The 12,687-nt window shown below is 39.2% G+C and overlaps 1 protein-coding gene across 1 annotated transcript; it reads right to left on the reverse strand.

The window, feature by feature from the left end:
- Positions 1 to 185: 185 nt before the first annotated feature.
- LOC147139397 (WW domain-binding protein 1-like) lies at positions 186 to 11,728 on the reverse strand. The gene is made up of 4 exons (XM_086046163.1): positions 11,498 to 11,728; positions 10,502 to 10,604; positions 6,218 to 6,379; positions 186 to 1,045 (listed from the first exon to the last, which is right to left on the reverse strand). The coding sequence occupies exons 1-4, from the start codon at positions 11,558 to 11,560 to the stop codon at positions 576 to 578; spliced, it is 798 nt and encodes a 265-aa protein (XP_085902289.1). The 5' UTR covers positions 11,561 to 11,728; the 3' UTR covers positions 186 to 575.
- Between the last annotated feature and the right edge of the window lie 959 nt (positions 11,729 to 12,687).

Raw genomic sequence — 12,687 nt, forward strand, 5'->3', positions numbered from 1 at the left:
TGCTAAAGCATATTAATTTCATTCCACGGTGAAGAACCTTGTTACCTAATTTTGATTACAAAAATACAATTTTATCTTCGGATCCAATCCAATGACCTATAAACTTTACTGATTCTCCATCAGAAAACGAATAATATAGTATGCTACTCTCACTCACTCGCCTAAGAATGTCCCATACAATGCAATTTCAAACAGGCAAGAAATTATTTTTATTTTTCAACTATAAAATGTAAAACATACAAAATACTTTTCCCTGAAACAAAATTAGCTCACATACGTTTTTGAATGTTGAACTGTGATTCAATAACTTGCAGCTAATTTGGTATAGAACGTATGGCAAAAATGTATGATGTTTGAAAAACATCTCGTTGCATTGCTACTGTACCAACGAAAGGCTAGAATCAATGCCATGGCAATAGCCTTTTTCATTTACACCTTGAAAACCAAACTGCAAAACGCCTTCAATTCCTGCCTGGACACAAACAGTTGTAGTATTCCAACTGTGTTATTTAAAAAGAACATAGACCATCCCTTAAAGTATCCATACTGCACAATTGTGAGGTCTTAAGTGTTTATCAATGAAACTGTGGATCTGTATCAAGTGTTGTGTGTCCATCTGTGTTTTCATTCCTCGGGCCATTATTAATGTTGCTGTGCTCGCATCCCTGGGAACCGCAGCGAACAAAGGCTTCCTCCATTTGTCCCACTCCATCATCATCCGCCTCTTCTCTTGGTAAAAACCCGGGCTGATCCCACAGTTCCTGGCCATCAAACACTTCTATCCCAGAGTCCCCTGTGAAGCGCCGGTACCTGCCCTCCATTGACTCCTTGTTGGTGTAAGTGCTTTGAGAGTGCAGCTGCAGAGTCTCTGGTATGGCTGTGCAAACGGCATCACTTGGGATGGATGTGGCTGCATGGTGACAAGATTCATCAAGTGTGTCTGTGGGTGGAGGTGTTGCCAGGACAGGTGTGTACGGAGGAGGGGGAGTAGCTGGACGGTCAACGACCTCGTCATAGGCTGGCAACAGGTACGAGGGTAGGAATCCTGAAACATGACAAGACGTGATTACTCACAGCCATCAAATACTTTACATTTTACACTATTTTTGAGCCAGCCTAGAAAAAAAGTTGGTTATAATTTTTTTTTTTTTTTACACATTCATTTACACTTAATACATTTGATCAAAATCATTACATAAACTAGTACCACATAAAGGCATTAGGAACACAGTAATTCTGTGCCATGTTACATACATTAAAATAAAATAAAATATAGATATTTTTTTCTACATAATTTTCCCTGGATACCACAATTTACACATGGTTTAAATTCCCCAAAATGAGAAGAGCCATGTTGATGGAGAGCTGAAAATCCAAAACACCATCTGCCTGTGCAGTTTTATGAATGATTGTTTTCAGAGATGGGCATTCCGTCCCAGGGATCAAAATGTCCTTCCATCCGTCCGCCCATTTTGGGGACGGAGGATGAGAATTTTTTAAAAAGGATGGATTAAGCAATGACGGTAGAAGATTTTTGTGTGTCCCTGTAAGTGTTGTCACAATACCAACATTTTGACTTCAATACTATATCTGCATAAAGTACCTCGATACCGAAACAGTACCGACAAAAATCTAAAATCAGCAAAATTATAACTGACAAAAGAACTTGACATTTTTCAAAATATGTTATTAATTTAAAATTTTAGGATATGCTTGATAAGAAAAGAACACATTTTGAACATTGTTAAACACTTATGAATATTTACACAGGAGGAAGACTGAGATAAATATATTACTCTGTTTCTTTGTATTCTTGATTATTTATATTTTATAGACTACATGTAAATTAAACTTTAACAAAATTAGTTCCCATTTATTTATTTAAACGTCACCAGTAGAAAATGTGTACAGAGGTTTATAGAGGCATTAGTGTGACATCTACAGTAACACAGTATTGCGCAGGTTATGATCATTTTCATGGGCAGATATGCAGCTGCAAAGCCTCTATGCTTTTTGGAGTCACAGAGTTAGCGAATTCTGATTTTAAGAATGAAATTTTTTGAAATAATGAGATGAATGCCTGCATTTATATGTTTATATAAGCATATTGTAGACATTACATGCCATATTCTTGACCTATTTGACTGCATTTCATGTCATCCATTGTTGATATTGACAATACATTTGCCCCATTACATCAATCAAATATGTTCATTTAATTGATAACGACTCAACGTAATGATTCTTGAAGCGTATGTGTGTGTGTGTGTGTGTGTCTGTGTGTGTGTGTGCATGCGTGTGTGTCTACTCTTCTCTTTTCCGCTCCCAGCTAGTCGAATGCCTCGTCAAATTGTTAAAATAATTGACACTCTACTTATATTGGAGGGAAGTGTTAGAAATGCACCACAACCTGTCGCTCTTTAACTCATTCACTGCAAGACATGTTCAGACCCTCTTTTACCCGAACGTTTGAAAAAATTTGAAAAAAATATATATATAAATAAGTTCCTTGGATTGAACGGCTGGACTATGATAAGACAAATAAATTTGGCTTTGGCAATGAATGAGTTAAACTGGTGGTATAACTTTGGATGCCGCTCAGCGAGGTGCTTGGCCAAAATGGAAGTGTTCCCACCTCGAGCCACCGTAGTTTTAAAACAAGCCTAACTGTATAAAAGGCTCTAAGACATTGCATTGTTGTAGTGGTGTAAACATTCAATTTTGCACTGACCACGCCTTCGCCGTGTATAGCCGTGCCTCCTCGTGTCATGTTACTGCATGTTATGACGCTGTGTTCCCTGCGCATGAGCAGTTAAGTAGTGCGGAAGAAAAAGCAGGTTCACGGAGTTAAGTTCTACAAGGTCGAACGTTGACGTTTGTTTCGGTTGCAGAGGTCATGACCAAAAAGTAAGCGTGTTCTTCATGTTCTATTGCATAATATGTGTAACCCACCAGTTAATCTTAGTGTCCCTTGGATATCTTATTTGGCCATTATCAACAGTAGTAAGATTTATGTTAAGAGCCTGCGCTGTTTGTATTGTATTTCCTTTAAGGAGTTTTCCATAGCATTTTATACATCAAGCCTTAGTCTGGTTATTTTTGTAAAACGTGTCACAATTAGTTGAATATTGTGCATCCCCTTATTGTAATTATTTTTTGATATTTCAGACTCTGTCATCTGTCAGCTGTCATCTGTCAGCTGCCATCTGTCTAGCATCTTTATTATTATCATCCATCATCTGTAATCCATCCCTTACAACCTGAGTAAAGAACCCCAACTCAGCAACAAACCTGCCTCCTGTATTCTGACCAATACACCATCCTGTACCCTGCATACACCCAAATAGATCCAGCGAAATAGCCTCCCCAACACTTACAGAAGGGATTTGTTATGGGTCGTCTTGCCATGGCTGTCGGCCACATGAGCAAAAAAAGTTCCATATAAGACACTTCGCACGTCATGGCTTTCAACGAGGGGCGGAGGGGCAGCCAGCCCTTCATTGCTTGAGGCCATCTTCCTCACACGCAAATGGAGGCGTTTATAATATGTTGGTAAACAGGTGCCTTTAACGTATGTATACTTGACTTTAAGACAGAGTTGGTGAGCTGTGTAATTTTGTTTTTTTCCCAACTGCCTTCATCACTGAGATTCATCCTCCTGTTCAGCTGTCATCAGCCACGGTTGGCATGTGCACTATATTGCAAATGCATTTTCCCACCAAATCAAATAATGGGTGTTTCCAATCACTTCAATGGCCACAGGTCTAATAAAAATACAGCACATTGGCATGCAGACTGTTTTTACAAACATTTGTGAAAGAATGGGTAGCTCCAGGAGCTCAGTGAATTCCAACGTGGAACCGTGATAGGATGCCAACCGTGCAACAAGTCTAGTCATGAAATTTTCTCGCTCTTATGTCAATGTCATTTTACATCGTATAAGCTACCAACATTTTCACAGTTCTTGTATACACTGCCGTTTATACAGTCAGGTACACTATTGATTGACGGTTAGCAGTTGAGTGGGGCTTTGTTTCAGCACATTCAGCTGACACAACCACAGCATTTGAGGGCGAGAGAACAGCTGGACTTCCCACGATTTTGAAGCCTCATTTTATATCCTTGGCAATTTTTTAAACTATTCAAATTTGGCAGTGATGTTTCAAATTTACAAGAGACAATTATTTATTCCTTACAGGGTATTTCAAGCATGATGCATTAGAACCAACTTCAACAAGACTTCCTCTCCTCACTTCAGTACTTAACATTAGAGATAGACCGATTATCGGTCGGGCTGATTATCCGGGCCGATATTTGACATTTTGGCGATTATATCAGCCGCAGCGCACGTCTCTGCCTGCTGTCGGCATTGTGTCCGCCCACAGCACCGTCTGATTGGTTGCTCGTGCAGTGGGTAACAGCCAATCAGCAGTCAAAGCTGCTTGTTGCTTTGAGAGTTGAGCAAGAGCACTGCGTTTCAAGACTCGCGCACGCACCGTAAGAGGAGAAAACATTGCTAATGGTCCAATGAGCAAAGGTAAGTTAAGGCTACAGACGTTGGCAAAATTGTAATACAGTAAATCTCTTCTACAACTCACAACTACTTGTAACATTACGATGAGCCCATTAACGTTATATAAACACAAGTGAAGCAGCAGCTCTGCTCACTCTCAGTCACTCTACACATGCCTTAAGTGTGAATCACTTGAATTTAGAGCAATTTTAATTCCATGCAAAACACATCAAGATACCTTGTGTATTAAATGTGCTATATAAATAAAGCTGCCTCCCAACGCCAGTAGTTAGCTTGCAGGATAACTCCCATTAATTAATGACATGGCCATTAATTTGCTGCGTCAACCCCATGTTTGCGGAGAAAGGCTGAACCACTTGAAATAAGGTTGCTGATAAAATTGATAGGGAATAAGAAGTGAGTGAATGCATGTGAGTGTATGTGTCTGTGTTTGAAAGCCACAGTAAAGCACTGCAAGTGAGAGTCAGGATGGCTGTGCTTGTGTCACGACTTTCTACCACAGAAAGCCCGGATGACGGAGGCGGCAGCTGCATATGAGATATGCAAGTATAAAGGAACACCCACAAAAAGAAACGGAGAGAAGACAGTCGCGTTGATGAGATGTTCATTTCGCCGCTGGCCAGTTGCTGCGTTGGCCAGTTGCTGCGTTGAGGATTTTTGTTTTTGAACTTTGAAACAAAGATAATAAGTGATACATGAAAGATGAACATTTGTATTACAGTATATTGAATTTGGGGGAAACTATTACTATTGTAAACTTAAAGGAGCTACTGTATTTAATTGTATGTTTTCACTTAACTTTATAAGAAATGCTGCTGAGCTTGTGAGCTCCCTATACATTTTGTTAGAATTTTAAAACTAAGTTGTCCATTTTCTAAGATATAAAAAAAACGTTAACATATTGCAAAGCACAAAAGCTGTTTAATAAACATGTGCTTAAAATCGTATAAACAGTCAAAAGCTGGAGTTTTTATTATTCTAAAATTAAACGCCAATTTTTTCCTTTCTTTAATGCATATTAATATCGGCTTCAAATATCGGTATCGGCCAAGGAAAACCCATATCGGTCTATCCCCACTTAACATCATCAAAGGGTGAGTAATTTCATTTTAAGGTTTTCTGATGGTGACATCTTGACACTGGGCCAAATTATTTCAGAGTTAATTTATATCAGAGGAACAAACTAAAAAAAAAAAACAGAAGTCAACTAGGCAGCACAGTGGCGTATGTTGTTCAAATTTGGATATGGACCTTTCTGTGTGGAGTTTGGGTGTTCTTGTTGTGCTTTTGTGAGTTTTCTGCAGGTACTTCGGCTTCATCCTCCTCCTACATTCTGTGTCTCCAGTCCAGGGAGTACCCTTCCTTCAAAACTTAACATGACAGTTTGTTTAGCTTAGCAATGTGTATGTAGATTCTGTGTTTAATATGGAGTCAAAATGATGCATAAAATTAGCACTTAATAGACGAAAACATGTATTTTGTTTCATGTGCCTTGGCCATAATACACTGTGGAATGTAAAACTAAAAGTGGAATATGCAGAGCACAGGTTTATGTGGTTTTACCGTGATAATCGGGCTACTGAGGACAACTGTAACTACAAAGTGGCCTGTGATAAAAACAAGTTTGACACCGCCTGTGTAGACGAGAGGCAGCGTGCCAGAGACACACAAACCACTCCTTACTGAGGTAGAGGGGAAGCTGAGAGTTGTTGTGAGCTTCTCGGTAGGCAATGAGGTTGATCTCGTTCTGCCGACGCTGCTGCTGGAAGCGCTGTTTGGAGCGCCAGTGCTGACACAAACAACAGCATGTCAGAATGCCAATCAGAGTCCACACCAACCAGAACCCTGCAAGATGACCACAAAATATGTCCAGCACAACATACTATGCACAAGAAGTAGCTATGCACACAAATAAACAGTACAAAAACAGCCTCTGGAGCATTGATTATTAATAACTGATTTGTTCAAATAGGTTCACATTCTGATATATTACATTAAAACAATATTCCTAGAGAAGGCTTGAAGTAACTGTTTTCTTTGCAAAGCAGTTTTCAGTGAATGACTTCATTTGATGAGCCTTTCTAATTTTGAGCAGCATTTTCATGTATGACAATACAATGAATGAACAAAATCAACACTTTTTATTTCTTAAATTCACATTGTGAAAAGCAACAAACTGTCAACAAAAATCATTGTTATTGTCTATAAACATTTTCAGTGAGGCAATTTCAAACAATTTTAAATTTAAGTTCAAATTTAGTACAGTACACTGATCCTCGCTACTTTGCGCTTCAACTTTGGTTGAAGGTGCATCGCAGATTTTTCAGAAGCATTCATAACAAATTAAAAATGAAACAACACAGCCATATTGGCAGTTACATTGCAGAAAGACGCATTGTTTCAAAGATATGAGTTGACTGAGGCTTTGTACATACACGCAGGCACTCATAGAAGGCGGCGACTGGTTCCCGAGGGCACAAGTGGATTTACTTTTTCCACTGTGTACCATATGTGAGCTGACTGGGTGCGCATCATCGCAGCCTCTCGCTTAAGTCTCGTCCACTATTCAAATGTGCCGTTGATTTAATCAGTCAAGCCGGATACTTTCTCCTCCGTATTTGTTATGATGTGTTTGCTCTAATAAAGTTTTGTAAAAATCTGATAGTACAGTACAACAGCTGTGTTTATATGTCGTGAACGCAGCGCGCTCCCGACCGGCACCACTTAGACATCGCCAAATAAAGTGTGAAAGTGTTTGTTAGTTTTGTCTTAGGTTGTCTTAAAACAGCTTACCTTAACTACAATCCCGCGTTGTATTTTATCCTTATTTTATCCAATAACATCTTTATTGATGTTCTTGTGCAAAGATAAAGTTAATGCATGATCCCCCGCCGGTGGCCATGCTTCTTCGTTTTTAAATGAAGTAGGGGAAGCAACAAAGCGAACGACGACGACGAAGAAGAAGAAGAAAATGACGAAGAAGAAAACGACGAAGAAGAAGAAAAAGAAGAGGCCGTTTTTACTTTCACTTTTCACGACGACGACAAGCGTTTTAAAGTGCAGGATTGGATAAATTACACTATGGCATTCTAGTTAAGGTAAGTCAATTTTACGATAAAAATGAAAACTTTAACATAGTTTTTAGCGAACGTTCCGTCGTGACCGTCAGCTGCCGTGGTCGAGGCTAAATTCTTATGACAGCCTGCATCTTGGTATTTATTATTCATTTTGCATTTTTAAAGTTAAATTGATTGTTTAACAATTATTGTGGGAACCATGTCGGGGGTTTGCAACAGCGTAACAGAGGCACAAATCCCCCCCCATAATAAAACTGTACAATAAATATCATATAAAATAATAACAATAATCCTAATAATAATAATAAGTCCGACGCTACTTTGCGGATTTTCACCTATCGCGCCGGGTTCTGTCCCCCCGTTAACCGCGATGAATGAGGGATCACTGTATTTCTAAATGGGTTTTATGGTCCTTTAGAAAAGCCAGAAAATAAATATCTACTGTAATGTAACTGAGAACATTTATTGTGCAGATCTCAAAAGTCAAAATCAAAACTCAGGACTTAATTGTGAAAACAAACAAATAATATTAATCTTCAAGGCCACTATTCACAGCAGTATAATTTACAGTATGCAGTAAATTGTCATTATTTATTTCCGGATTCCGAGCCTATTTAATTATGTGGATGGCATTACTTTGCATAATTTTCTCTCCAATCACTTATTAAATTTCCTACTATGTTGCTGTTCAAAGTTGGATCCGTTTTTACACAGTTCCAGTCAGACCTCTGTGAAACGTGTACTCGATGACCCAAGCACTTATTTCCAGTGTTTCACAATTACGTGTCAATATTATGTAATCTTAACAATTAGCATGACTTCTCCGCCTTCTGTATTATTCATAATCCCTTGGCGTGAATGACAGTTGTAAAAAGTGCAGCTGATTCGCCGCCACAGAGGCAATGATTACTGATTTATGAGTGATTTAGGAGTAGTGTGTTTTGCCACACTAGTAGACAGCCCAAGCTTGTTGCTAGCCAGCTGTTGCTACGTAAGTAACACTGAGCAAGCCTTGACCTCCAAATTCCCGTGCATCGGTGACGTAAGCACGTTACGGCATGTTAACGTGCATGCCTCCATCCAAGCAAAGCTTTTTGGGATTATCTTCGTGGTTCAATTATCGAAAAACAAAAACAACAAATTCAATGTTTTGACTCCCAAACCGCGATGCAAAAACGCTTATTTCTAGCCTTTCTATAATATTAGGCAGGGGTCAGCAACATTCTTTGGCTTTTGATTCGACGTGAGACTGACAGTTTTCTGCTGTTTTCCGCCATCTACTGTATAAGGTATTTTGTGTTAATTTATTGCTTTCACTTGTTATATTATTGCTATTTTGTTGTTGTATGTAAAGTGTTTTGTTACAGCTATAGCTGTTGTAAAATGCGCTATACAAAGTTGTATTGTATGGTGCCCGCAAGTAGCCTCCAAGGACCGCATGAGTGGCCCGTGGGCTTGTTCTAAAATACCGGTAAGTCACCGGTGATGGGACATTGAGATTTTTTTAGGACTGTTGTCGAAGTCATCATTTGAAAATGCAAGCACTGGCAGAGGGTTATAGAAATAAAGTGTTGCATATTGATTTATTTGCTTCATAATTATTGTGAGAAATCATGAGCATAATGTCTTCACATAGATGATTATCATTCATTTTGAATGATGGCATACAATAATTACATTATCAAAGGTAATTTGAGCAAATTTGTTATTTCAGAAGTGTGTATCAAACCATTAGCCCTTCGCATTAATCAGTACCCAAGAAGTAACTATCAGGGTCAAAAAGGTAGGTGACCCCTGACTTAGCGACAGTAACAAATAAAGTACCGTAATCTTCTGTATTCCTTGTATCTAATGTTGCCATGAAGGGCAAATGTTTCTTATTTCTGTAAAATCTACTCAAAGTATTGATTCATAGAAAAATACTTATTATATTAAGAAAATAAAGAAACAAACACAATATGAGTGGTTCGCAAAATGTATGGTCCAGAAGTGTGACATGAAAGACCCAAAATAAATTTGTTCAAAACCAAGTTGTTTATGTTATCTCTGCAGTGTGTCTGTAAAGGCCCTGATAGACCAAAGTTGGAGGTCGTGAAGCGTAGTGGCGTCTGAATGCGCTGTCTGTGGTGGCCACCGTCGTAGTCTCGTAACCTGTCTGTAAGCATCTTGGGGGCGTTTATGTATGTTGAATCTGCGTCGCCAGTCGTGACATTTGGTCACTCTGATTGGCTGTTAGCTATCAAATCAGCGCTCGGAGCACCAGCGGGAAGTGATAAATGCGGAAAAACAGTGAGCACGCCTCCGCTGCCTTAATCTTCCTACAGGTACAAGAGCGAGGGTTGACAATTTAAGTATTTCACAATACCGTGTCAAGAACGTGATTACTTCGCGTGGAAGTTCATCGTGAGCAAAGAATATAGCTGAATGCATTGTTTACGTTTTTATAATCCGCCCCCGGCCAACAGCTTTCCGGTTGGATTTTCCTAACTATGAGAAATGGTGACTACCTCTGCCGATGATATGAAAGGGTATTACATCTTATGCATGGGCAGAAGGTGCTTTAATGGTCAGCGTAGCTGTCTGTCGTTGCAGAGTATTCCTCCAGCATGACGTGCCGACAGCCGGCCGGACGCCACAGGGGGTAAGTGTCTGTCACTGTTGGCCAGCGTCTTTTTGGTCTATCTAGGCCTTGATACTGTAAGCAGTGAAATCTGGTGATTGGTTGTAAAGGGAAGAAAATAATGACTCTCGAAGTGGGTCAGCGTTTGACCATCCGGTTGGACCATACATACAATATGAGAACCACCCAAATGGATTTATATAAAATTTAGTTTGAAATCTTTCCATCTCAAACTGCTCTGTGTGCCTAAAGAGGAGGCGAGTAACTCACACCACAGTTCGTAGTAGTAGCTGCAGCACTGTGTTTCTCCACAGCAGTGACCAGATTCACAGGTATAGCTTTGGTTGTTCAAGCCCATGCACACCAACTTCTCCTGTAGACACAAAATGCAGTTTGGGTGTTGAAATTCATCTGTATGATAAGCGGATGTGTGGATTTGCTCAGAAGTTATGTCACCGTTTTCTAGACCTCCCACCACGTTTGAATCACGTTTTCTTTCCATCTATACAATTGTAATGATCTATTTCTTCTGCCGTCAACCTTTTTTCTTGTGATTGTTTTTTTTCTTAAGGTCCCAATGAAATAAGCCATGAACATTGGGAGCATGTGCAAAAACACAGCTCCAATATTCAATGTATGGACGTGCCTACATTACTACTCGAGGAATTTAGTTGCCATTTGCATACTACTCTCGGTGTGTTAATCCAAGTTAAATATGATCATGACGGTTCGGCTGCAGTTTAAAAGACTAGATTCAATCGATTTAATGCACCCTGGTACATGTTAACACTGTTTGGATGCTGTTCTGCATTCACAACTTCCATTTTGTTAGAACACATCTGGAAATAGTATTCTTCAATGTAAAATGGAGATGCAACATGAAAATCCCCTTCGCCTCCAAAAAAAAGTGTGAAATCACTAATGACGTTTTGTGCTATACTTAATTGAAATCTACACCATCTAATTTTGTTGACTTCCAGTGTGACAGAAAAATAATTAAATGCGGGTAAAATTTGATTAACTTTGAATTGTTTATCGTTGCAATTCAAAACGTAACGCCCTAGCGAGATTAACTGACACGTTTAGCTAATGTACTCCACTGATATCGATGAAAAATGAAAGTTGGACAAAACAAATCGGTCAACATGTTTGTAGGTGAAGACCAAACAGTGTCACAAATAATACGTAAGAGGAAACTAGCTCCTTCTTGGCTACCTGGCTTCCATAAGTTAAGGCATTACGTTAGCATTAACCTTTCAACGTTACCTCTGCCACTGTGGCCTCAGTCGCTATGTTTTCTTGTCCAACGGTGTACTCAAACATCCCCATTGCTGTAAAACTATAATCCGATATCTCTTAACGGCCAAAGTGCTGCTAAACTATCACATTGTTGAAAAAACATCTGCAAGAGTGGCCAATACCCAAAACAAAACAAGTTGTGCTTATGTCCTCAACTTCAACAGTTGAGTTGCCTCATCGGTCATTGGTTAAACCAGAAACAGTGTCGTCTCTTATGCAGCCATTGGTGGTTGTCAGATAAAATACCATACGTTGCCTTAATGATTACGTCATCTGTCACTAGGCAGGAGAGAACATTTTATTTTTAAACACAAATGAGCTACCAAAAACCAAAAAAGGTCCCTAGTTCTTGTTTTATTTCAATACTCTTAGAATCAAGTACATTTAATTGTGAATCAAGAAATATCTTTAAAGTAGTAGACACAGTGCTGCGCCATGGGGATGCAATCGCCGGTGAGCCTGTTAACTTCCTGCTCCATTCGCAGTAACGGGAGAATGAACGAACAAGCGGTTCAACTGACAGCAAAATGAGTAAATATAATGTGAGAGATACTTTTCAGTCCCTAACAAACGGAAAAGCAAGGGGCCTTTTTGCCACTTGGCAGTAGATCGAGCTGCTGTTGTGCAGAGACGGACTGGTGAGAAAAAGTGGCCTCAGAGTCTGAGAGACACACGTACTTCATGCATGCCATAGATAAACATACAAGCTAAATATAAATAAATAAATAAATAAATAAATAAATAAATAAATAAATAAATACAAAGGTTGAAAAGATTAGAAAAGACCATATGCAAATCCACTATCAGAACAAATTGTCTGAATTTCCACATTTTGAACATTAAGCAGAAAATTAAGCCATTTGACAATTTATTCCATATATCCTTGATATATATCCCTTTTTCAGCACTAGTTGGATATTCGGCCACACTAGTTATGCACTTTGTCCTACAAGTTGCACAGAAACGCTGACCATGCAGTCACTCATTTTCAGCAAAGTGACACTTTTGTCTAACTAGTGCTGACAGAAGTCTGGCTAGTGTACACCTGCAAGCACATTAGTAGTGCCAAATTCAGACAGCTCTAGTGGCCCAATGGACCAAACTAGTAATCTTCAAAGTCTTACTAGTTAACTAGTTAGGTAAGAAAGCGTTAACAT

The sequence above is a fragment of the Filicampus tigris genome, chromosome 11 (assembly GCF_054856515.1).
Source record: "Filicampus tigris isolate MCC_2025a chromosome 11, RoL_Ftig_1.0, whole genome shotgun sequence".
Classification (NCBI taxonomy): domain Eukaryota; kingdom Metazoa; phylum Chordata; class Actinopteri; order Syngnathiformes; family Syngnathidae; genus Filicampus; species Filicampus tigris.

Excerpts from the sequence above, each read along its gene's own strand:
- LOC147139397 (XM_086046163.1), bottom strand. The coding sequence starts at position 11,560 with ATGGGGATGTTTGAGTACACCGTTGGACAAGAAAACATAGCGACTGAG. Across the intron at positions 6,380-10,501 it reads CTACTACTACGAACTGTGGT|GGTTCTGGTTGGTGTGGACT; the intron begins GTGAGTTACTCG and ends GTCATCTTGCAG. Across the intron at positions 1,046-6,217 it reads TCAGCTTCCCCTCTACCTCA|GATTCCTACCCTCGTACCTG; the intron begins GTAAGGAGTGGT and ends GTCATGTTTCAG.